We start from the raw sequence: 24,289 nt of genomic DNA, 5'->3' as shown, positions 1-24,289 counted from the left end.
AGGGAGGAAAGAAAGAAAAAAGACAAAGAATCCAACCTGAGGAGCTCATGACAGAGGCTGGGCGGCTAACGCTTGCCTCTTTCTCAAAGTGAGGCCAGAATGGCAGGGGGGGAGCAGACTTTTAGAAGCCAAAATTTTACTGATCCAAATCAGATGCTGTTGGGGGCTGGAGCGATAGCACAGCGGTTAGGGCATTTGCCTTGCACGTGGCCGACCTGGGTTCGATCCCCGGCATCCCATTTGGTCCCCCAAGCACCGCCGGGAGTAGTTCCTGAGTGCAGAGCCAGGAGTAACCCCTGAGCAACGCTGGGTGTGACCGGAAAAAAAAAGGAAATCAGATGCTGTCTTCATGACTCATTCTGGTGCCAGATGAGGGGGAGTTCAGACTACCCAGTACCACCACTTAGTCGCGCAAGAAGGAAAATCTCCCTCTGATCCCAGAACTGCTGACACTGCAAAGCAGAATATGGCACGACTGCCCCGAGTGGGCCACCGGGGTCAGCTCTCGAGAGCAAGCCTGAGGTTTCGGCTGAACAGCACCCCGGGCCCGTGTGGTTCCTGGGAAGAGCTGGCTTGGTCATCGGTGTCCTCAGATTTCATTTCTGACAGATTCCAAGGCCACATTAATGAGCTGACAGAAACTTAGGAGATGCTAACAGATTCCGGATTTATTTCTCTGCTTTTTTTCTTTTTTTTTTTTTGCAAAAATAGAACACCATAGGGCAAATAGCTTGCCACCCAAATCATCTCACTGTTCCTGATACGTCTCTGAGAAACAAACCCAATTGGTTAGTAGAACAGACATAAGGAAAGACATTCCAGAGCATGTCCAGAAACAAAAATGAATTATGGAAGCTGTATATAACGTGCTGTAGACAAGTCTTTTTAAAAAGTTTTTTAATTTAATCACCATGAGGAATACAGTTACAAAGCTGTTCATGATTGAGTTTCTGTCATACAATGTTCCATCACCCATCCCTCCACCAGTGTACATTTCTCACCGCCAATGTTCCGAGTATATCCCTCCCACCAACTCCTACCCCTCTAACCTGCCCCTATGATGCGCACCTCTCTCTCTCTCACACACACTCCCCCCCTCCTTTTGGGCATTATGGTACTGAGAGGTTATCATGTTTGGTCCTTTACCTACTTTCAACACACAGTTCTTACCCAGAGTGATCATTTCCAGTTATTCACAGTGGTTCCTTCTCTATCCCAACTGCCTTCTCCCCAAGCTCTTGAGGCAGGCTTCCCCCATGAACCAATATGGTGGCCCATATTCCTACTGTCCTTGGCATTAGTCTAATACTATGTGTTTTTTCTATCCCACAAATGAATGCACTCATTCTATGTCTGTCCCTCACCTTCTGACTCATTTCACTCAGCACCATATTTTTCATGTCCATCCATTTATAAGCGAATTTCATAAATTCATTTTTCCTTAACAGCTGTGTAGTATTCCACTGTGTAGATGTCCCGTAGTTTCTTTAACCAGTTGTCTGTTCTTGGACATTTGGGTTGTTTAGATTTAGATTCTGGCTACTGTGAATAGTGCTGCAATGAACATAGAAGTGCAGATGGCATTTCTGCTGTATGTTTTTGTGTCCCTGGGGTATATCCCTAGATGTGGTATTGCTGGGTCAGATGGAAGCTCAATTTTTAGTTTTTTGAGGGACACCCATATTGCTATCCAAAAAGGCTAAACCAGTTGAATTCCACCAACAATGAATGAGAGTCCCTTTCTCCCCACATCCACACCAGCACTGGTTGTTCTTTTTGATATATGCCAGTCTTTGTGGTGTGAAATGTTATCTCATTGTTGTTTTGATTTGTATCTCCCTGATGATTAGTAATGTAAAGCATTTTTTCATGTGCCTTTTGCCATTTTAATTTCTTCTTTGAGGAAGTTTCTGTTCATTTCTTCTCCCCATTTTTTGGATAGGGTTGATCTTTTTTTCTTGTAAAGTTCTACCAGTGCCTGATATATCTTGGATATTAATCCCTTATCTGATGGGTATTGGATAAATAACTTTTTCCCATTCCATGGGCTATCTCTGTGTTTTGGTCACTGCCTCTTTTGAGGTGCAAAAGCATCTTTGTTTAATGTAGTCCCATTTGTTTATAAAGGAGCAAGAAATGTGAAGTGGAGTTAAGGAAAGCCTCTTCAACAAATAGTGCTGGGAAAACTGGGCAGCTACATGCAAATAATAATAATAATAATAATAATAATAATAAAATGAACTCAGACCTCTGTCTAATGCCAGGCACGAAAGTCAGATCAAAATGGTTTAAAGACCTCAATATCAGACCTGAATCCATAAGTTACCTGGAAGAAAATGTAGGCAGAACCCTCCAGGACATTGAAGCTAAAGGCATCTTTAAAGATGAAACATCACTGACCCAGCAAAGACAAACAAATGCAGACATAGTCCTAAAAACCCTCTCTCTGCAATTCAGTTGAAGGTCTGAAGTCAGTGGCAGATCATGAAACAAGCAGAGCGGGTGCAGCACCAGCTGAGGCCCCACAAAAAAAATGGGCAGTGCTCTGGGGCCCCGAGGCGCCTAGCCTAATCCAGCAAATCTCTTGGGCTGATGGCTTTAAACCTGTCATGTTCCCAGCTCTTAGGCCATCCGCAGCCCCTCCGAGGTCAACCCTGCCCTGGCCCTCCGAACTAGCCACCATTCTGAGATGCCAGGGGAATAAACGTGGTCTGTTGTGAGGGGCAAGACACCTAGGAAACTTGTTTGAATGTTGGGTGGCTGCAGAGAGCGAGAAAGCCATTTCCCTTGTCACTCTGACGCTGAGGCTTCTGGAGAAAGGGTCAGTAAATCAATGAATGAAACTGACTTCAAAACAAAACCCTCCCCCTACCTCCCCAGCTCCCCCACCCCCCCACAAAAGGAAAAACAAAAACTAAGGGTAAACTGTAGACTAAAATAGAGCAAAATCACTCCTTCCCAGCAACATGCACTAATCGGGAATGCTCCTTGTGACAAACCAAGAGCAGAGCACTGTGCGGGGAGTCCCCACAGCAGGGTTAGGGGACAGGTGACAACTCCCGTGACTTGGCCTCCTAAGGATCCACATCCCTGGTGCTGGGCGTCAGACTCTGGTGCAGGCCGGGACGGTGAGGCCCTCCAGCTCCACGTTGAGTCGGCCGATCACCCACTCCAAGGCCTCGCGACCCTGCGGGAAGAGAGCAGCCCTGAGGGTCCGTCCGGGCCACGCACCCACACCCGCACCCCTGAGATGGCAAAGGCCCTGGAGAGAGTCTTCGTCCTGCACACTGCAGGAGTGACCACCTGACCCGATGCTAATGAAGCCACAGTCGACTGTGAGCCACCGGTGGTACACACCGGCACCATCATGTTTGAGACTAAGCTTTGGCCTATAATCTCAAGTTAGAAGTTGCAGCTAGATTTCTCACGGCTCTGACACTATTTTCACACCCCCCACAGTTGCCTTTGTGCTAGTTAAGTAAATAAATGTGGACTCCTTTTCCAGACCAGGAAGAAACTAAAAAGTAAACTTTTTGGCACAAATGCCAACCAACAGTACCGCTCTCTTAGCTTCACAACAGACCATCGCAAGAAAATCCAATTTATTGAGACTGGCATGTACAGGAAAACCAAATCCTGACACAGGTGTGTACTTATTGTGAAGCTAATATGCTTCCCACTTAATAGTGGCCAAATGACATTCACAACTGCCCCTGCCCTAAAAAATGCCATCTTCACCCGCACCACCACCCAACCTAGATCTCTGTGCCGCAGGGCCTTCGTGAAGGGATCAAGAGAATCAACCCTGGTACTTCATCTAGCCCGGCTTCAAGAACATGGTTTCCAAAGTCACAAATATTCCTGTTTCCTAGTAGAACAAAACTCCCAACAGAGCCGCACTTCCTTTGCGGATCCCCCTAGGAGGCCATCAGAGGGTCTGATGGTGGAGGAGAGCCACATCGGGAGGGTAGGCTGTCCACATGGATGCCCAGCCCAGGGGACCGGCGCCTTCAGAACAGTCCCTGGTGTTCCACCCACATCCCCGCTGCCCTTACAAATCGAGGGCAGGAGCCCTCAGATCCTTCCAGAATTAAGACTCATCCTCAAGAGGAAATGATTCAAGAGCATCCAAGATAATTAGAGGTAGCAAAAGAGACACAAAATCCCACAGAGAGTATGATCCCCTCTTTAATCAAAGAAAGAAAGGGAAGCCACACACCGACGTGTACATACATGAAACATTTCCGGATTTGCCAACACCAGGAGCCAACTGGCAGAGAGGCCTTCGAGCAACAGAAACTTTTCTTGTTCTGACCCAAAGCATGGAAGGTCCTTATATTTTTAGCACTCTGTGGTCCCCTCAACAGGACGGGAGTGGCACGCACGTCCCCAAGCACTGCTGTGAGTGGCCCCTAAAAACAAAGTGCCCCTCTCTTTGGATCTTTTGTTATTTCATCTATTCTGCCAGCCCCTCTCCTTTGATTAGAAAATTTCATTTGTCTACCTTAAAATACTACTAATCATTGCTCCTATTTTGCTCTTTCTTTTCTATACTCAATCTTACTTTGTTCTTGGCCATGCCCAGCAGTGCTCAGGGCTTACTCCTGGCTCTGTGCTCAGGGATCACTCCTGGCGGGGCTCAGGGACCATGTGTGGAGCTAGGGAACCAAACTTAGATTGGACACATGCAAGCAAGTGCCCTACCCGCTGTAATATCACTCCAGCCCACATACTTAATCTTTTGTTCCTAAATTCTTTCCTTTCTACCTTTTCTTCTTCTTTTGTGTTTTTAGACCATACCCAGTGATGTTTAGGGCTTACTCCTGGCTCTGTGCTCAGGAACTATTCCTGGTGGGTCTGGGGGTCTAACTGGGATGCCAGGGATCGAACCCAGGCCGGCCTCTGCAAGGCAAGTGCTTTATCAACGGTACTATATCACTCTGGCCCCATCTTTTCCACCTTTTTTGTGTGTGTGTTTGACTTGGCTTCCCCCAGTCAACGATTTTGATACCCCACCCACTTGGTTTTCTCTTATATGTATTTAAATTTTTATTTTTCCATCCAACAATTTGAAAAATGGTTTGAAAATCACTCTTAGGTCAAAGGCCATTCAAAATCAGGACGGTCTAAAAAAAAAAAAAAAATCAGGACGGTCTAGATTTGGTCCATAAGTCAAAGGTTACCAGGACCTACTAAATAGTCTATCAGTTTATAACATAGGCATGGTGCTATCAACCTGTGCTGGATGACCCTAACATTTTCTGAGGCTTGAGAGATTTCTCAATCATTTATTGCATAACAGTTCTTCATCTAGGGACCAGAGAGAGTGCAGGCATTAAGACACTTGCAAATGCCTGACCCTGTTCCATGCTCCACACCACAAGTAGATCCCAAGCACCACCAGGAAGCACTCCTGAGCACAGAATCAAGAATAGCACCAGAGGGGCTGGAGAGATAGCACAGCGGGTACCACGGCTGGCCCAGATTCAATTCCCAGTGTCCCATATGGTGATGAGCACTGCCGGGAGTAATTCCTGAGTGCAGAGCCAGGAGTAACCCCTGTGTGACCCAAAAAGCAAAAAAAAAAAAGAAAGAAAGAAAAAGAAAAAGAATAGCACCAGAGCATCACTGAGTGTAGTTGCCAAACTCAAAAGCCCAAACAAACAGAAAATTCAATTCTTCATCTAAGAAAGGATGGCAAACTTTATTTTGAGAGCATAGTACTGGCAGGCTTTGCTAATTTTTATACCCAAAGCTAATTTATATAAATGATGGTGCGTGAGGGAAATTTTTTTTTATTTATTTATTCAGGTGGGACCACACCCAGTGATGTTCAGGGGTTATTCCTGACTCTGCACTCAGGAATTACTCCTGGTGGTGCTCAGGGGACCATATGGGATGCTGGGGATCAAACTCGGGTCAGCCATGTGCAAGGCAAGCATCCTACCTGCTGTACTATCTTTCCAGCCCCTCTAGTTATTTTTTCACTGGCTGCCCTGGTGATTACAATTAACATCTGAAATTTATACAAATAAAGTTTAAAGTACTACTAACCTAGTTTTTAACCAGAGCTCTTCAGAAAAACAGGACCTGACAAGTCTACAACGAAGGTGAACTGAGATTGATTAAGCACCCCTGATTGGGGTAAGCATTTAGTTCAGATCCAGAACTCCTCCGAAGTTCATTTTTTGACAACTTACCAGCGTGCCACTTCCCGTGATGGCACTTATATGTGTGTATGTATGTTTGTATATATGTATGTATGTATGTATACACACATATATGTGTATACATATAAATTGTAATACTGTAATAAGTTCACAGGAATGTCCTGTTACCTTTCATTCATTTCACCCTATAACATCTTACATAATTGCAGTACAGCATCAAAGTCAAAAATTGAACACATACAGTACAAAGTCAGAAACTGGATGGTGTGAATCTGAAAGTCTGAAATGGCTGCAGACAAGGCTTGGTGTCATGAAACTTCACAGTGTCGGGGCTAAAGAGATCCTACAAGGGGCCAGAGCAATAGCACAGCAGGTAGGGTGTTTGCCTTGCACACGGACGACCTGGGTTCAATCCCTGGCATCCCACACGGTCCCCCAAGCACTGCCAGGAGTAATTCCTGAGTGCAGAGCCAGGAGTAACCCCTGAGCAATGCTAGGTGTGACCCAAAAAGAAAAAAAAAAATAGAGAGATCCTACAAGCTTTCAGAAGGAAAAAATAGCCACATACAGAGGATCAAGAATGACTGAAAATAATGGAGCAATGCCTTGGAAATCTTTTTTATCTAGATTATTTGTCCAGCCAAGGGCTAGATGAAGCATGAGATGTTTTTAGATGTGCCAAGACTGTAAAGCTGCCACAAGCTGTGCTTTCTTGTCTGTGGCGGAGGGAGGAAGGCTGGGATACAGAACAGGGGCTGCTGCGCCCGGCAGGCTGTGTGGAAACCAACGGGCAACAAAGCCAGGCCCGCATCTTGAAGCCCTGGACCAGGGACAGGAAAGGCTCCGCCCCAGAGAGATGCAGGAGCTGAGGGAAAGGACCGTGCCAGGCACTCTGGGAAGTCAGGGAAGAGCCGCCGGCCCTCGGCAGGAAGCATTTGTGGATGAAATGAAGTAGGGACAAGACAACGTTAACTTCAAGAGGAAGAAATATTCCAGAAGATGGGGTTGGAGTAATAGCACAGGGGGTAGGGCATTTTCTTTGCACGCGGCCGACCCAGGTTCGATTCCCAGCATCCCATATGGTCCCCTGAGCACCGCCAGGGGTGATTCCTGAGTGCAGAACCAGGAGCAACCCAGGTGCATCGCCAGGTGTGACCCAAAAGGCAAAAATAAAAAAATAAAAATATTCCAGAAAAGAGATGTAATCCTGTTATCCTGTTGGGCTTGGAAATAAACAGTTGTGTCTCAAAATTAAGGAAATTCTGAATGTGCTTTTAACCATTTGGCATGAATAGGCCTCACCACTAATACCATCAATGGGGGTTCTTTGAAATTGTGGCTTTAGGACCAGAGAGAAAGAACAGCAGGTAGGGCGTTTACCTTGCACACAGCTGATTCTGGTTTGATCCTTGGCACCTCATATGGTTCCCTGAGCCCCGCCAAGGGACTGTGCACTGAGGTGGGAGTAAGCTCTGAGCATCACTGGGTGTGGCCCAACACCAACCTCCCTCCAAACTGCTGGGCCAAGGAATCACATGCCATGCTGAGTCACTGAGAAACCTCCGAAGAATGAAGAGTACCCTCAAAATGATAGATACGCCGCAGAAAGATCAAGGGAGGCTGTTTCTGCTAGAAATGTTTTAAAGTCTGGGCTAGACGTTCACAGGCTGAGGGCAAGCAATGCAGGTGGGAGGCCTAGATTCGATCCCCAGAACCACATGGGCTCCTGGGAACCCCAACAACAACCACAAAAAAAAATACATCAGTGTACACAAATGAATTTTATTTCACTTTGGATCCAGAGTACTACTGTCAAATGAAAACCAGGATTGAAGAAGCATAGAGAGAAACGTTCTACAGTTCTTCACTCTTTGGGGGCGGGGGGGCTCTTCTTTACAGAGTGATCCTTGACACATATTGAAAGAGATTTTTACACTTTGCTTTTGAAAATAGGAGCTCTAAGATTCCCAACGGGCCGGCTGACCGCTGGACAGCAAGAGGAGCGTTTCTGCAGCCCTAACGGGCACCTGTGCAGAGCCCCCGCCCGTGGCGGCAGGACCGGCTCCACCGCTGCTCACGGGCCCGGCCACAGGGCTGGACGCCTGATTTTGAGGGGATGGGGCCGGCAGAACCATCCGGGACTGGCCATCAAGATGGACAGTCCACCTCTAGAGCTGCACAGACCCCGATGGGGGGGGCAAACAAGGGGCACAGTGACCGCAGGTGAAGGGACAGATGGGCACCAGGTGCATGGGTGAAGACACGAGGGTGAAGACTGTGGATTGGGACTGGAGCGACAGTACAGCGGGGAGAACATCTGCCTTGCACACGGCTGACCCGGGTTCAATCCCCGGCATCCCAGATGGTCTCTCGAGCACTGCCAGGATTAATTCCTGAGTGCAGAGCCAGGAGAATCCCTGCGCATCACTGGGTGTGGCCCGAAAAGCAAAAACAAAATAAATAATTAAAAAAAAAACAAAAACGACTGTAGCTTAGGAAGTGGGGACAGAGAGGTAGTATAGTGGGTACGGAGCTTGCCGTGCACACGGCTGGCCAGGGTTCCATCCCCGGCGCCGCACATGGTCTCCCAAGCCAAGAGTGATCCCTGGGCAAAGGGCACTGCTGCGTGTGGTCTCAAAAAATTAAATAAAGGGGCTGGAGAGATAGCACAGTGGGTAGGGCGTTTGCCTTGCACGCGGCCAACCCGGGTTCAAATCCCAGCATCCCATATGGTCCCCTGAGCACGGCCAGGGGTAATTCCTGAGTGCAGAGCCAGGAGTAACCCCTATGCATCGCCAGGTGTGACCCAAAAAGAAAAAAAAAAAAATTAAATAAATATTATGGATTAGGGAACAAGTTGGGGGCTGGGCAGAATGGAGAGCCAAATGAAAGGACGCAGCTTACTTGGAGGAGGCTAACAGTTGGCGGGAAAGAAGAGGCGCGGCTAGGGGAGAATGGCAGGACGGGACAGTCTGACGGGACGTGCCCTGCAGGGCCGGGGATCAGTGTCGGAGTCAGCAAAGCAGCATGAAACAGCCCCCGGCCCCTCCTCCTCCAGTGCTCCTCCTCCTTCCGGGGCTCTGATGAGACCCCCCTGCACCTCGCCTCCTGTTCTGCGAGGTCAGGATGGAGAAGCCCCCCACTGGTGACCTGGCAGCCAGACTCCGACACACTGCACACGGCTCCCAGCCCAGCACGCATGTCCGGGACGTGCTGCTCTCATCCTTCCTTTCCTCTGTGATCACTGCATGAGGTATCTGGTTGGAGACGGAGGCAGTTTAGCACTCGTTTCTCGGGTAACACAACGGGACAGAGCCCACACTTGGCACCCAGCACACCCTGCCCGCACCCCCGCTGGCCCCAGCAGGCAGCCCGAGCTCCAGGGAAGTGCCCCAGCAGCAAGCCCAGGGGAAGGCGAGAAACCAGGACCGTCAGCATGGGCGCAAAGTGAAGGTCTCGCGCACACCTAAGCCAAATCAGCAAGTTCATAAAGAAGCCCCAACCGTGATCAGGTGCTAAACTGGCTCCAGGGTGGACCCGCATGCTGCAGACAGACAGACAAACAGAAGAGTCCAGGCCTGAGAAGCACAGCCCATGGCAAAGTCACCAGGAAGAGTGGTGTCAGGGCAGGAAGAGAAGGGTCCCTGCACCAAAGCAAGTGGGAGTGTCCTTATTGGGGAAGACGGCCACTCGCCAGTCCCTTCCTGCTGGTCCAGCCACCGGTGGCCCAGGAACCAAGGGATGCTTGTGGTGCTCAGGGAGATTCTGCAAAAGGTGTTTGCTCCAGAAAGAAAAGAGACACTAGCAGTTCCCGGGCGCAGCCTTTGGGCGAGGGGCTGGGCTGACCCCCTCACCCTGCTGCTTTGCGGGCAGGGCACAGAAGCTGGATAGGACCAAGGGTCATAGGTCAGTGCCCCCCTGCCCCCCGCCGAGGCTGAAACCTCCTCCTGCCAGGTCAGCCAACACTCTACACCAAGAAAGCGCAAGTCACAGGAATCGTGACCACGTTCCGGGGCAGCCTGTAGGAGACACCGAGCTGCCCTCAAGAGACCAGACGGCCCATGTTGGAGCTTGCTGGGAAATAACTCCTACCAGGAAACAGGGCACAAGTCAGGAAGGAGGCACCACGGGGGGGACAGAGGTGAGCGCGGGGCGGGGGACGCACGTGCAGCGTGTCGGGCAGCTCCCCCAGCCCCGCACCATACACACGGTTCCCGGGTGATGCCCCACCGGGTTCAGAAGCACTGTGGTTACCACTGCTGCTCCCGGGTCCAGGTCAGGCCCATTAGCTCACGGCACTCTCAGAATTCTCAATTATCCACTCAATAGCAGCCCAGCCCTGGAGCGACAAAGGTTTCAGACCCGTGTAAGAGATGCCGCCTCGCCGACACGCCGCAAGCCTGAGGCGCAGAGGAAAGTGCTCCCGTGACAGAGGCAGCACAACGGGCGGGGATGGGAGGAGGGTGGGGGTAGCGCCCACAAGCACCTTCCATGATCGCAGTGTCTCAGAACCAGAACCGAGAGAACGTGTCACTCCAGCTCAGATTGCGTGGATGCTGGTACCCTCTGTGGCACCCTCATCGGTGCCATCACCTGAGTGCAAGCAGGGGGCAGGAGAAATGGTAGCCGCTCTCACGGCCTGCTCAGTGAGTTGTTGCTAATCACCTCTGTCTCCATCATCTCCACCCCCACAGTCTCCACCATCTCAGCCTCATCACCACCATCTGTCTCCATCATCTCCACCCCCACTGTCTCCACCATCTCCACCCCCACAGTCTCCACCATCTCAATCTCATCATCACCACTATCTCACTGTCTCCATCATCTCTATCCCCACTGTCTCCATCATCTCCACCCCCACTGTCTCCACTATCCCAGCTTCACCATCACCACCATCTGTCTCCATCATCTCCACCCGCACTGTCTCCACCATCTCAGCCTCATCATCCACCATCTCACTGTCTCCATCATCTCCACCCCCACTGTCTCCACCATCTCAGCCTCATCATCACCACCACCTCACTGTCTCCATCATCTCCACCCCCACTGTCTCCACCATCTCAGCCTCATCATCACCACCATCTCACTGTCTCCATCATCTCCACCCCCACTGTCTCCATCATCTCCACCCCCACTGTCTCCACTATCCCAGCTTCATCATCACCACCATCTGTCTCCATCATCTCCACCCCCACTGTCTCCACCATCTCAGCCTCATCATCACCACCATCTCACTGTCTCCATCATCTCCACCCCCACTGTCTCCACCATCTCAGCCTCATCATCACCACCACCTCACTGTCTCCATCATCTCCACCCCCACTGTCTCCACCATCTCAGCCTCATCATCACCACCATCTCACTGTCTCCATCATCTCCACCCCCACTGTCTCCACTATCCCAACTTCACCATCACCACCATCTGTCTCCATCATCTCCACCCGCACTGTCTCCACCATCTCAGCCTCATCATCCACCATCTCACTGTCTCCATCATCTCCACCCCCACTGTCTCCACCATCTCAGCCTCATCATCACCACCACCTCACTGTCTCCATCATCTCCACCCCCACTGTCTCCACCATCTCAGCCTCATCATCACCACCATCTCACTGTCTCCATCATCTCCACCCCCACTGTCTCCATCATCTCCACCCCCACTGTCTCCACTATCCCAGCTTCATCATCACCACCATCTGTCTCCATCATCTCCACCCCCACTGTCTCCACCATCTCAGCCTCATCATCACCACCATCTCACTGTCTCCATCATCTCCACCCCCACTGTCCTCATCATCTCCATGCCCAGTCTCCACCATCTCAGTCTCCATCATCATCACCATCTGTCTCCATCATCTCCATCCCCAGGGTGCCCATCACCTGCACCCCTATGTTCTCCATCTTCTCCATTATCTCCCATCATGAACAGCTCCTGCTCCTGCCCTCTGATGGCCTCTGTCTCTGGACATCTTCCCAGCAGAGCAGGAATGCTGTCAGAGGGTAACTAGCTAGGGGAGGACAGGGATTCGACAGGGCAGCCCCTAAAGTAAGGTGAAGTGAAATAATTTTACTTGGTCTCACTGACTTTACCCTGACTTTTCTGATACATGGTCTGAAATGTATTTGGTTCATTGAATAGTTTAGTATTTTCTCTTCCATTTCACTCTCTCTCTCACTCTCTCTCTCTCTCTCTCTCTCTCACACACACACACACACCCCACACACAATTTTTGCAAACAGGATGCCTACCCTAAGTCATAAACTGGATACCCAAAGTTGTGTAAGGCTCCGTGTTCTCCCAAAAGGCCTGGTGTAGACCCAACACGGTGTGGATACACTCTAGGTGCTGGTCCCTGCTTGCCCTGAGCTAACAGCTAAGAGCAGCTATAATTTCTCGTCTGGACTTTTCTTTAACATGGAGACCTGCTCTTATGTACAGTGCCTGGACTGTACATAAGCCATCATCTGTGGCCTAAGCAAGGTAGGAGGGGAGATAAAATGCAGGCTCCATCCCACTAATTCCCAAAATGCATAATCTTTTTTGTTTGTTTTGAGGTCACATCCAGCAATGCTCAGGACTTACTCCTGGCTCTGCATTCAGGAATTACTCCTGGCAATGCTTGGGGGACTATATAGAGTGCTGGATTATCGAACTGGGGTCATCTGCATGCAAGGCAAGTGCCCTACCTGCTGTATTAGCCCTCAGGCCCCAGTGTAGAATCTTTTCTGATTAAAAGCAGGAGAGAAAGGGGAGGGGAAGAGCCCAGGCTGGAGGGAGGGAGGGCAGTGGAGGGAGGCTCCAATCCCTTTCAGAAGCTCAGGCTGAAACACCCAAACTCTACTCTGACAACGACTGAACATCTTCCTTCCGCACATGCCACTGTCAACTCCGCCAGGGAGAAGGGCATCCTGAGTTGTGGGAAATCTCTCCTCACAAAAGCTGAGCCCACTACCCCACAGCTCTGGGAGATTAGCAGCCATCACTCCCCCACAAAGGTCACACTCAAGTCCCACCAGAGGGGAGAAGCAAAAATGACTGCAGGGAAATGCCACTGGGGGCAGAAGAGCAAGGCCCACCATACATTCAGAACTGCTGAAAATACAATCCAGTACAGAACTTCTGAGAGCTCAATTATCTTGCTTGGCGATAAGAACACAGATGCTCTTTCTCGTATTGGAGTTTCTCTTATTACCAAGCCAGTGTGATTTCAACTCTTTGTAGTGGTAGTCATCCGCCCTGGGTTTATGTTCCATGTGGATGTCACACTGTCCCCTCACACCTATCCAGTCTTCCTTGTCCCTGGTCTAATAAGAAGGGCATCCTGTGGCCTTATGAGCTCAGCTAGAGACAGTGTGCCTAGCACTCAGACTCAGGGAAAGACACGCTCCGCCCACTTTATATCGGAAGCCCACGCTGCCCATCGGCCAGCTCTGTACCTTCTTCGCGTTGGACGATATCGTGCTGGCCATGAGACTCTCCAGATAGCTGCCGAGGCTGATCCCAGTCACGGTGATAATGGCTTCCTGCGTGAGCTTGGTCCTTAGAAAGGAAACAAGCAGAAGGGGCTGAGCTGCCTGTGAAAGGGGAGGACCCACTCCACCCTGACCTCGGGGTCGAATGCATGCACCCCAGGACACAGTGACTTACATTTCCGGGTTCTCCGGGTGGGGGGTGTAGACCAGTCTTTCATTCACAGACACCAAGTTTGTAAGTGTAATCTGTAAGAAAGCGGCTCTGGGGGTCTGTCCTCTCTGCTCACCGCCCCCCCCCTCGACCCCCACCACCACCACCACTGCCATGTCCTCTCTTCCATCCCCAAACCAGCACTTTCGGGAACCAGAACACACTCCGGGCCCAGATGCCACCACGACGTGAAGGGCAGGATTACGGAGGGGGCACTGCAGTTACCTCCCCATCTCCACACCCCACGCAGACCTGAGCGGGATCTGGCTTTCGTGGTATTTTCCACTTGCCAAAGCACCAGCAGTGGTAGGAAAAGACAAAACGTTACTGAGTTAACATCCTGGTAAACCAGCGGGAAGCTTCTCGTTCCCTGGTAGTAGTCCTGGGCTTTGGGGATCACAAAGCAGTGCCCTAAATCCACATAGACTGTGAGAACAGAATGTGCAACCTTGGCTGCCCTGGGTCACACCAGGCAGCAGCTCAGAAGTGACCCTTTAGTGCCTACAGGACCATGTGATACCAGGAATCGAATCAGGTGCTCGAACCAGGAGCTATTAGTGTCTTACCTCCCAGAACGTACCATAAATGTCCTTTATTTTCCCCCCTTTTTTGTTCATACTCGGCAATGCTCAGGGGTTACTTCTGGCTCTGCACTCAGGAATTACTCCTGGCAGTGCTCGGGGGACCATATGAGATGTAAGGGACCAAACCTGGGTCCACTGCATACAAGGCAAATATGCTCCCCACTGTGCTATCGCTCTGGCCCCACAAATGTGCGTTCTGACATATATTTAACAGAGATGTGAGAAGAAGTGAAGGAAGAAAGATGCTTTTTCAATTTCTCAGGGCCAGAGAGATAGTTCAGGTGTTAATGTGCTTCGCTTGCATGCAGCTGACCCAAGTTTAGTCACTGGCCCCACCTATAGTCCCCACAGCACCCTGAGAGTAACCAGCACAGAGCCAGGAGTACCCCCTGAGCACTCCCAGGTGTGGTCTCAAAACAAACAAGTTTCCTGCTAAAACTAATTTTTTATTTTAATTTTTGGGGTCTGTTTTATGGAAAGAGGGAATGAGAGCACAATCCATGGTACTCAGGGCTGACTCCTGGTTCTGTGCTCAGAGATCATTCCTGGTGACACTCAGGGGACCCTATGGGGTGCTGGGGATTGAATCCAGGTTGACCACGTGCAAGGCGAGTGCCCTACCTGCTGTACTCTCACTCTTCTCTGATACTGATTTTAGAAACCAGAATATGGAGAAAAGAGACAAGGGGCTTCTGGGGCGGGGCCGGGCTCTCTCCTGGCCGCCTCCTGGTTACAGAGGTCAGTTTGCCTGGTGACGATCAGCATTAGGTGCATTCACCTTCTATACTTTTACTATACTGGAGTAAACAGTCACGTAAAATGCTGCGAAATAAACTCAGCCTTTCTATGAAAAGTAGAAAGTTCACTTAGACCACAGTCTGCTGGAAAGAAGGAACTGAAACAAAGGCTGTTGGCACCCTGCCCATGAAAGCACGCTCCTGTCTCAGCTCAGGCCATTGCTTACATTGGTGGAGCAGAGTTCCATCTTCTTTTCCACTGGATCCACGACAGAATGTTCTTTGATGTATGTCAAAGTCCTGCTGGTCCCCAAAATCTAAAAAAAAAAAACAAAGCAAAACCAGCATAGCGATGGGTTTGACGCTGCCTTCTGTATCGTCAAACACACAATGCTGTTTGACTTCCAAACCGAGTTGCACATCTCCCTGGAGTGGGCACCAAGGGAAAGAGATGGTGGGAGCCCCATGGCCCTGTCGGGGTGCTCTCATGCCAAGCGAGCACCCGCTGACCCTCTGACTGGCTCAGGGAGTGCTAGTGTGTAACAGGAACAAACGCTCTAGCCAGAAACTACCAGGGGACGGCCAAGGTGGGCAGAGCTGGGACAGTGCAGGTTGGCAGGGTCAGTGTGGTAAGTTGGGGCCACGGAGGGCGAGAAGACAGATGAGACGGCACATGGCACTGCCGGGCTCAGAGCTACACTCTTGGTCACCTCGAGGATGACCTCTCCACGGATGAATCCTGCCACGGCTAACCGTGTTTCCCACGGCTAGAGCCAGAGGACAGCGGCGAGGACGGGCACCTTGCACGCGGCCATCAGGTCTGATCCCCAGTGCCCGAGAGGGTCCCCGAGAGGGTCCCCTAAGCACCTCCAGAAGTAACTCCTGAGTGCAGCGCCAGGAGTGACCCCTGAGCATCAACTGGTGTGACCCAAAACCAAAAATAAAATGTGTCCCCTCCTCATCTACATGCTCGAGCCTGGACCCCACAGCATGGCATGTGGCTGTGTATGCAGAGGCTTAGTATGCAATAGGTGAAGCGGGTGTCAGGTAGGCCATGGCCGAGTCTGACGGGGGTCCTCCTCAGAAGAGACCGGGGCACGGCGTAAATGGGAGCAGATGGGCCTGTGGGCAGGGGGGCGAGAACTCTATCATGTCCCCCAGAAATCCTGAGTGGCCCTCTGAGGAAAAGTTGTCACTTCCCACAGGTTAGCACAGAGGGGGGTGGGGGGATAGATAGGGTCACGTGGTATGGGGGGTGCAGGAACCACGTGGTGGAGGAGGGGGACATTAGGGTGTCACAGGGACAGTCCAGGTGGTACCCAGAGGTTACGTGGGGGCTGTGAGGTGACAGTGGCAAGGGACTGGTTGGGGGCGGGGGTGCGGGCAGGGGACACGGGGCAGGGGACACGGGCCCAGCTCACCGCTCTCAGGAAGCCGGGCAGGCCCCACTCGGTGCTGAGAAGCCGGTGGCTGTGCAGTCGGCCGTGGCCGTCCACGCTCCGCTCCAGCACGTCCACGCCCACCACGCAGGGGTTCATGGGGTTCGGGTACTTGCGCATGGCAGCTTTGATGACCGTGTCCCACGGGTGGCTGTGGAACAGACAAGGCCTCGTGCGGGTTGGTGGCTCACAGGTTTTCTCATCCGTGGAAGGAGCGTCAGACAAACAGACGTGAGGGGTCTGGCTCCAGACCCACCCGAGCTCCTCAGCCTTCAGGTCTGCACCTGGGCTCCCAGGGCACTCGGGACAGACTCCAACTGTCCAGGCCCTTGGAGGGGACACCCTAGCCTCCCCCCGCTGTCCCCCTCAGGCTCAGCCTGATCCCTCTCCATCTCCCACAGATCCTTATGTTCGGGGCGTGTCAGCTGCGAGACAATGTTCCCTGGGTCCCCGGCTGGTCCCCGCTCTCCGCTGCTCCATGGGAAGGAGCCCAGGATTGAAACGGTTTTGCCTCTTGCCTGCTTGGTGGCAGTGCATGAGGCCTGCAGGTCTCCTGCCTGGCCTGACCCGGTGCAGCACACCCCAGCTATCTACCGATGCCACGCCACAAGCCACTACCACAACCACGGAGAGGAAAAGAGGGATTGAGCAGGGAGGAGGGGAGCAGCTTCAGTTCTCATCTGTTCTGTACAGTTTCTCTTATTTAAAAAAAACCCTGTTGCAGGGGCTGGAGTGATAGCACAGCGGGGAGGGTGTTTGCCTTGTATACGGCCAACCCGGGTTTTTTTCCCAGAATCCCAGATGGTCCCCTGAGCACTGCCAGGGGTGATTCCCGAGTGCAGAGCCAAGAGTAACCCTTGTGCATCGCCGGGTGTGACACAAAAAGAAAAAGAAAAAAAAAAACCTGATGCAGGACGAGAACCCGAGCAGCCGCCCATGAACGGCTCCTCCACTCCTGAATGGCTATGACCCCAGAGGCACATAAACCAATTTCAGAACCCAGCGGCTTCTGGCAGAAATGCTTCTAGACTGTGAACTAAGCTACGGCCCCGTGCCGCCCTGGGAGGGGCAAGGTTTTTGTCCCTCGGCCTTTCCTCTCGGTGGCAGCATGGCGACCGCCATCTTCCTATTGGACAGAGGTCTGATTGTTGGCGTAAGACTCCCAGTGATGGTGGTGGGTTTTCTGTCGAAACGTTGAATGTGATCAAAGCGGAGAGAGGGTAAGGTGAAAATCGTCTGCCACACAGGCAGGGTGGGGGGTGGGATGGGGAGTATACTGGGGTTCTTGGGGGTGGAACATGTGCACTGGTGAAGGGATGGGTGTTTGATCATTGAATGACTGAGACTTAACCCTGAAAGCTTTGTAACTGTATCTCAAGGTGATTCATAAAAAAAATAAAATAAAATACTGCTGCAGAGGCTGAAGTGATACTACAGCGGGCAGGCACTTGCCCTGCACACAGCCCACCCAGGCTTCATCCGAGCACAGCAGCAACCCCTAGGAGAGATTCCAGAATGCAGAGCCAGGAGGAACCCCTGAGCACTGCCAGGTATGGCCAAAAAACCAAACAATTCCCTATTTTGGGAGAGGGGCTTTTTTGGGTCACACCCAGCAATGCTCAGGGGTTACTCCTGGCTCTGCACTCAGGAATCACTCGTGGTAGTGCTCCAGGGACCATATGGGATGCCAGGAATTGAACCCGGGTCAGCCGCATGCAAGGCAAACGCCCTACCCACTGTACTATGGCTCCTGCCCCAAACCAAAAATTTCTTTTATTTATTTTTTTAACCAAAAATTTCTTTAAAAAAAAAAAAACTAGTACAGGATAATCTCACTTCTCTGAGGATATACTGAGTAACTGGGCAAGGGAATGCAATGGAGTAAAGCGGACTGAAGGATGCCCAGATGGCCCCTGATCCCAGGGAAGAGAAGGAAGAAATTTGCAGGGGAAGTAAGAAGAGGTGGGCAGGAAGTAATGGGGCGGGACTCAAGAGCCTCGGGCACATCTGTGGTGTAGACGAGTAGTTAGTACACTTATATCCAGACCACAGAGTCAGTAACAGTGAAAGCAAGAGATCCCAACCACAACCACGACACTCCAAAGGGTCCTGTCAGGGGCAGGCTGCGGAGGTGGGAGGGAGCTGGGGACATGAGTGGGGGGATGAGTGCTGGAACACAGTATGCCTAAAACTCAGCTATGGGCTGGGAAGAGAGTGCAGTGGGGAGGGCTTGCCTTGTATGCTGTCAACCGGGTTCATTCCCTGGTATGGTCCCCTGAGCACTACCCAAGTAATTCCTGGGTGCAGCGCCAGGAGTAAGCCTTGAGCATCACCAGGCATTTCCCCAAAACAAACATAAACAAACCACAACTATGAATAACGTAAGTCATGGTGTTTTAATAAACATTTTTTGAAGGATCAGGGGCTGAAGTGATAGTACAGTGGGTAGGGCAGGGCACTTGCCTTGCATGCGGTCAACCCAGGTTCAATCCCCAGCACGCTATGTGGTCCCACCAGGAGTGATCCCTGAGCACAGAGCCAGGAGTAAACCCTGACCACCACTGAGTGTGGCCCCAAGATAAAACAAAACAAAACAAAACAAAATCATTAAATGTTATTAAAAAAAAAACCAGTGTTGATGGTGGTAGCAGAAGCTTCCCACTGGTCCTGGCTAACGCTTGCAGCTTCAGGACATCCTCCTGGAGGCCCCAGCCTCCCCGGGAGGGCCAGTGCTCTAGAGAACGGCCCAGCAGCCGGCAGAACCTGCAGGGTGAGTCTGTCCCAAACTCGCTGCATTTATCTCTGTCACTGAAAGCTTGTTCCAGGCCCACCTGAAACCTGTTCGTAAGGAGGCACTGGCTTAAGCTGCTACCCGAAATGCCCCTTTCTTCATTTCTGCATTTCAGTCCTGTACATTTTCATTACAACTTCAGCTCTCGAGGGACCCTAACACTGACTCCCGCGTCCTCCCCGAGGGCCTTCTATTTCTATCCCCAGTCCCACAGGCTCTCTGCCCGAGGAAGAACACTGATGCCTCACTACTTCTTGCCTTTCAAGATTAAGTTTATTTATTTGGTTCACAGAGTATTCTGTCTGTGCAACAAATATATAAAAAAGAAACAAATGCAGAAAAGAGAGGAAGGCCAGAGAGACAGGATGCAAAGTGGGGTGTTTGTCTCGGAAGCGGCAGACCCGGGTTCTATCCCATGCACCCACTATGGTCCCGAGCATTGCCAGGAGTAACCTCTGAACACTTCTGGGTGTGACCCCCAAACCCTTTCCCCCACCAAAACAACAACAACAAAAAAAAAATAGGAGGAATATAAGGAGAAGAAATTGTAATCCTCAGAGAGAGAGAAGAGAAACCAGAGGTTTCCAGGGGGAAAACCACAGTAGCCAGAGGCAGAAAGCCAGGCTGGGCACTGTCCTGGGGGCCACGGCCACTGCACAGGACTCTGTCACTAGCAATCTCTCGAGCCACAGTGGCCACTGACATCCAATATCCAGATAGTTGCAATTCACGCCGGTCAATTTCCATGACGGCCCTCTGCTTTTAGTTACAAAAATCAAAGCCAGGAGCTGGAGCAATAGTACAGCTTGTAGGGTGCTTGCCCGCATGCTGCTGACCTGGGTGTATGTGGTCCCAAGAATAGTCCCTGAGTGCAGAGCCAGAAATCAGTCCTGAGCACAGTCAGGTGTAGCCCCCCCAAAAAAACACAAAAAACAAACTCGAGGGGCTGGAGCAATAGCACAGCAGGTAGGTGTTTGCCTTGCACGCGGCCGACCCGGGTTCGATTCCCAGCATCCCATATGGTCCCCTGAGCACCACCAGGAGTGACTCCTGAGTGCAGAGCCAGGAGTAACCCCTGTGCATCGCCAGGTGTGACCCAAAAAGCAAAAAAAAAAAAAACAAACTCGAAGCCAGGCTGGGAGGTAACTCAAAGAACTGAGCACATACTCGGCGTGCAGGAGGCCTGGGTTCAATCCCCACACCATGTGGTCCCTCGAGCACCGAGTCAGGAGTAACCCCTGCGCACCATAGGGTATGGCCCCAAAACAATGCAAGTTGCTCTGATGGATAGCCGCCCAACTTCTGGAAGGACACTTGGCCTCCAAGAGATCTCAACCATCATTGAGCACCCGCCAGATCCCAGGGACTGGCAGGATGCCAGGGACATGATATGGAGAAGGAAAGGGACGAAGTGCCGATACAGGACACAGGCTGGCCAAGGATTAACCTCAGAAAAGAAAAGAGGAGCTGGAGAGGTATTATAGCAGGGAAGGCACTTGCTTTGCTTTGCATGCAGTTGACCCAAGATCAATCCCCGGCATCTTATATGGTCCCCCAAGCACTGCAGAGCCAGGAGTAACCTCTGAGTATCACCAGATACAGCCTAAAACCAAGATGAAAAAAAAAAAAATTCTAAGGGGCTAGAGCAGTTGTCCAGGGGTTAAGGCACTTGTCATGCAAGCAGCAGATCCAGGTTCAATCACTGGCACCTATAGGGTCCCCGGAGCTCTGGCCTGGGTGATGCCTGACCTGAGCACAGAGCCAAGAGTAAGCCCTGAGTACCACCAAGTATGCCCCCCACCATAGAAAACAAAAAGCAAATGAAAGAAGAAAAAAAATCTGTCCAGAAAAGGCAAGTGTGTCCAACCAGAGCGAGGCTGGCACGGGCCATGGGCAGTGAGTGCAGACGGGCCGACGGTGCTTCCCAGATGATGGAAATGTTCTGCAACGCATCTATGATGATGGGTGGTGGCTGCACAACGGGGTAAAGTGACATCTTAAATCAGTGGGTTTCAGTCAGGAATCAGCCCTGAGCACAGCCAAGTGTGGCCCAAACACCGCCCACACCCCATGCCCCAAATTGGTGAATTTTAGAATTTTATAGAAAAGAAACTATACATTAATAAAACAAAAAAATGAATGCTGGTGACTGCAAAAACAGTTCAAATGAGTAGCAGGGACCTTCCAGCACTTGACCATTCACTTCTGCCTGTGAACTGATGTTTCAGAAACCTCTAAGGCAGACATTTCCAATAACTCATTTTTTAAAAACATTTTTATTTTCCAATAACTGTTTTAATAAAAAAAAAAAAAAGAAAGAAAGAGTCCCACTGCTGTCCCACCCCATAAAAAGGACTTCACTTTCCCTCTGTGTGTAGATGCTCAATTCATGCCCCATCTTGGAGAACTGGGAAAACAAACCCTGGGGTCATTATCAGGACATCTCCCAGCCTCTCAAGAAACCCCATCTGACAAAGGCTGCGGAGTGCACAAAAATCAACACCCTGGACAGAATAGTAGTACAGCAGGCAGGGCATTTGCCTTGCATGCAGCAGACCTGTATTCGATCCCTGGTCTCCCAAGCACCACCAGGAGTAATTCCTGAGTGCAGAGCCAGGAGTAACCTCTGAGCATCTCTGGGTGTGGCCCAAAAAGCTCTCCAAAAACCCCATTCAAATCTGAAGGTTTCATAAAAAATGATTTCAAGATCACACACACACACACACACACAAACACACACGCGCGCGCACACACACACAAATAAAAGTTAAAGCCTGATAATTCCATTTCTTGTAATATATTTTCCCAAAAGAAGTGATTCTTTATGTGGTTTCAGCTAATTCTTAAATATTTGTCCCTTTGAAAAGTAACGATTTGGGGCTGAAGTGATATGCAGAAGGAACGGTACCTGCGGGCTGGAGCAATAGCATAGCGGGTAGGGCATTTGCCTTGCACGCGCCCAACCCGGATTCGATTCCCAGCATCCCATATGGTCCCCTGAGCACCGCCAGGAGTAATTCCTAAGTGCAAAGCCAGGAGTGACCCCTGTGCATCGCAGGGTGTGACCCAAAAAGCAAAAAGAAAAAAAAAAGGAACGGTACCTGCCTTGCAAGCAACTGACCCAGGTTCAATCCCCAGCCCCAAACCCCCAAAATAAAAGTATAAAGGCTTTTTAGGTTTTGGGGTCACACCCAGCGATGCTCAAGGGTTACTCCTGGCTCTGTGGTCAGGAATTACTCCTGGCGGTGCTCAAGGGACCCTATGGGATGCTGGGAATCGAACCCGGGTCAGCTGCGGGTTCGGGGGACCATACTGGATGCCAGGGATCAAACCCGGGTCAGCCACGTTCAAGGCTATTCTACCCACTGTACTATCGCTCCCTAAAAAGAAAATGTTTAATAAACAAAAAGTAATGCTTTATTTTAAATTACTAAGTTCCTGAAGATATGTAAGGAATTCAGCATGCCACCTGCGAGTGACTTCAGACTTAAGGTGAAGATCCGTCGTAAATCAGGCAGCACTTTCAAGCAGGTTTTCCCCGCTTTTCAAGTTTCCCAGGCCAGGCTGGAGGGATCCAAAGCTCCCCTCGCCCCCGCACACCCTGTGGCTCACCCCGCTGGGCTCCCGCCGAAGCCTTCACCAAACATGCTGAATGCCTGTGATTACTTGAACTGCAAAATCTCCGCCAAAGGCCGGGGCGTGCCAGGCCCCACCTCTCCGCGGGCCGCCAGGTCTCCTGCCCCCAAAGCCAGAGATGCAGGAGCGCCCGGGCCTGCTCCCAGGGTCTGAGTCTTCTGGGGCCTTCTCCCCGGCCGGGGCCGCATGCATGCACATCCCGGGGGCCGCCGCGCTGCAGACCGGGCGCCCCGACCCCCGCATCTTGCCCCGACACGACTCATCAACCCGGAGACCCTCCGCGGGCCGCAAAAAAAAAAAACAAAAACGGGCCCCGGGTCGGCCCCGATGGGGCAACCAGGGCGCCGCGGCGCCTCCCTCGGCCCGCACTGCGGGGCCCCGCGGCGATTCCCGCGCCACCACCACCAGGCCGGGGGTCCCTTTCCAGGGCGCCGAGCGCCGCCTCCCGCCTTCTCGCCGCCCCCGGCCGCTCCGAGCAGCAGGAGCCCGCTCGGGTCCAGCCCCGCCGCGGCCTGCAGCTCGGCCTCACCCGAACACGTGTTCCGAGCTCCAGATCTTCATCGCCGCGGGCCCCCGGGTACCGGTTCGCGGCTACTGCTCGGCGCTCCCGCAGCTCCAGGACAGTGCGGCGTGGGCGCGCGGAGGCGGGTGGGCGGGGCAGTGGGCGGGGCGCGTCGCGAGTGGGCGGGGCAACGGGAGGGGCATTTGAGCTGGGCGGCGGGGTGGGCGGGGTGTTCTGGGCGTGGGCGGGTTTTGTCGTGGTTGGGCGTGGCCTCAAGGCCCGCCCACCTCTTCGTCACGCAGTCAGGCCGGCTGCCGCAGCTAAAAATAGGCATGCGGTACCCAGCTGTCACCCGCGTCCAGGGACTCCTGCTGCAGCAGGGAGATGCGCAGACGGCGCTGGCTGCGAATGCCTGGTGACGACGTCGTTCTTGGCATCCCAAGTCCCTTTCCAGAAGGCAGGTTTCTACCCTTAGGTAATACAAAAAAAAAAAAAAACCTTTCCCAGCCCCAGCCTTCCGCAGGAATAAAAGAAAAGCGGATTCAGTATTGAATAATAATAGAATCGGATGTGATGCGCGTCCCAGGCTCTGCGCTGGAGAGATTGCTAAAACAGCAAGACGTCGCAGCCCGCAGATGCCACCTTCACATCCGTTTTCCCACGGGGCAGGCCTGGGGGGAGCTCTTTGTCCAGCAGAGTTCATCGTAGATTCACTTAATGGATCATCCAAGTGACCATTTGTGTCA

At 51.7% G+C, this 24,289-nt stretch overlaps 1 protein-coding gene across 2 annotated transcripts; it reads right to left on the bottom strand.

Annotated features, from left to right (window-relative positions):
* Positions 1 to 656: 656 nt before the first annotated feature.
* On the bottom strand, positions 657 to 23,729 carry PRELID3A (PRELI domain containing 3A). Of its 2 annotated transcripts, none has more exons than XM_055127326.1 (6): positions 23,571 to 23,729; positions 16,597 to 16,765; positions 15,403 to 15,492; positions 13,819 to 13,889; positions 13,608 to 13,710; positions 657 to 3,187 (listed from the first exon to the last, which is right to left on the bottom strand). In XM_055127326.1, the coding sequence occupies exons 1-6, from the start codon at positions 23,600 to 23,602 to the stop codon at positions 3,104 to 3,106; spliced, it is 549 nt and encodes a 182-aa protein (XP_054983301.1). In that variant the 5' UTR covers positions 23,603 to 23,729; the 3' UTR covers positions 657 to 3,103. The 2 variants fall into 2 exon arrangements, with proteins under 2 accessions (XP_054983301.1, XP_054983302.1); XM_055127327.1 differs by lacking the exon at positions 657 to 3,187 and adding an exon at positions 10,441 to 10,509.
* Between the last annotated feature and the right edge of the window lie 560 nt (positions 23,730 to 24,289).

This window comes from Sorex araneus, chromosome 2, assembly GCF_027595985.1.
Source record: "Sorex araneus isolate mSorAra2 chromosome 2, mSorAra2.pri, whole genome shotgun sequence".
In the NCBI taxonomy this organism is placed as follows: Eukaryota; Metazoa; Chordata; class Mammalia; order Eulipotyphla; family Soricidae; genus Sorex; species Sorex araneus.
The sequence above is the reverse complement of the archived record's forward strand: the minus strand, read 5'-3'. Positions and strand labels throughout refer to the sequence as shown.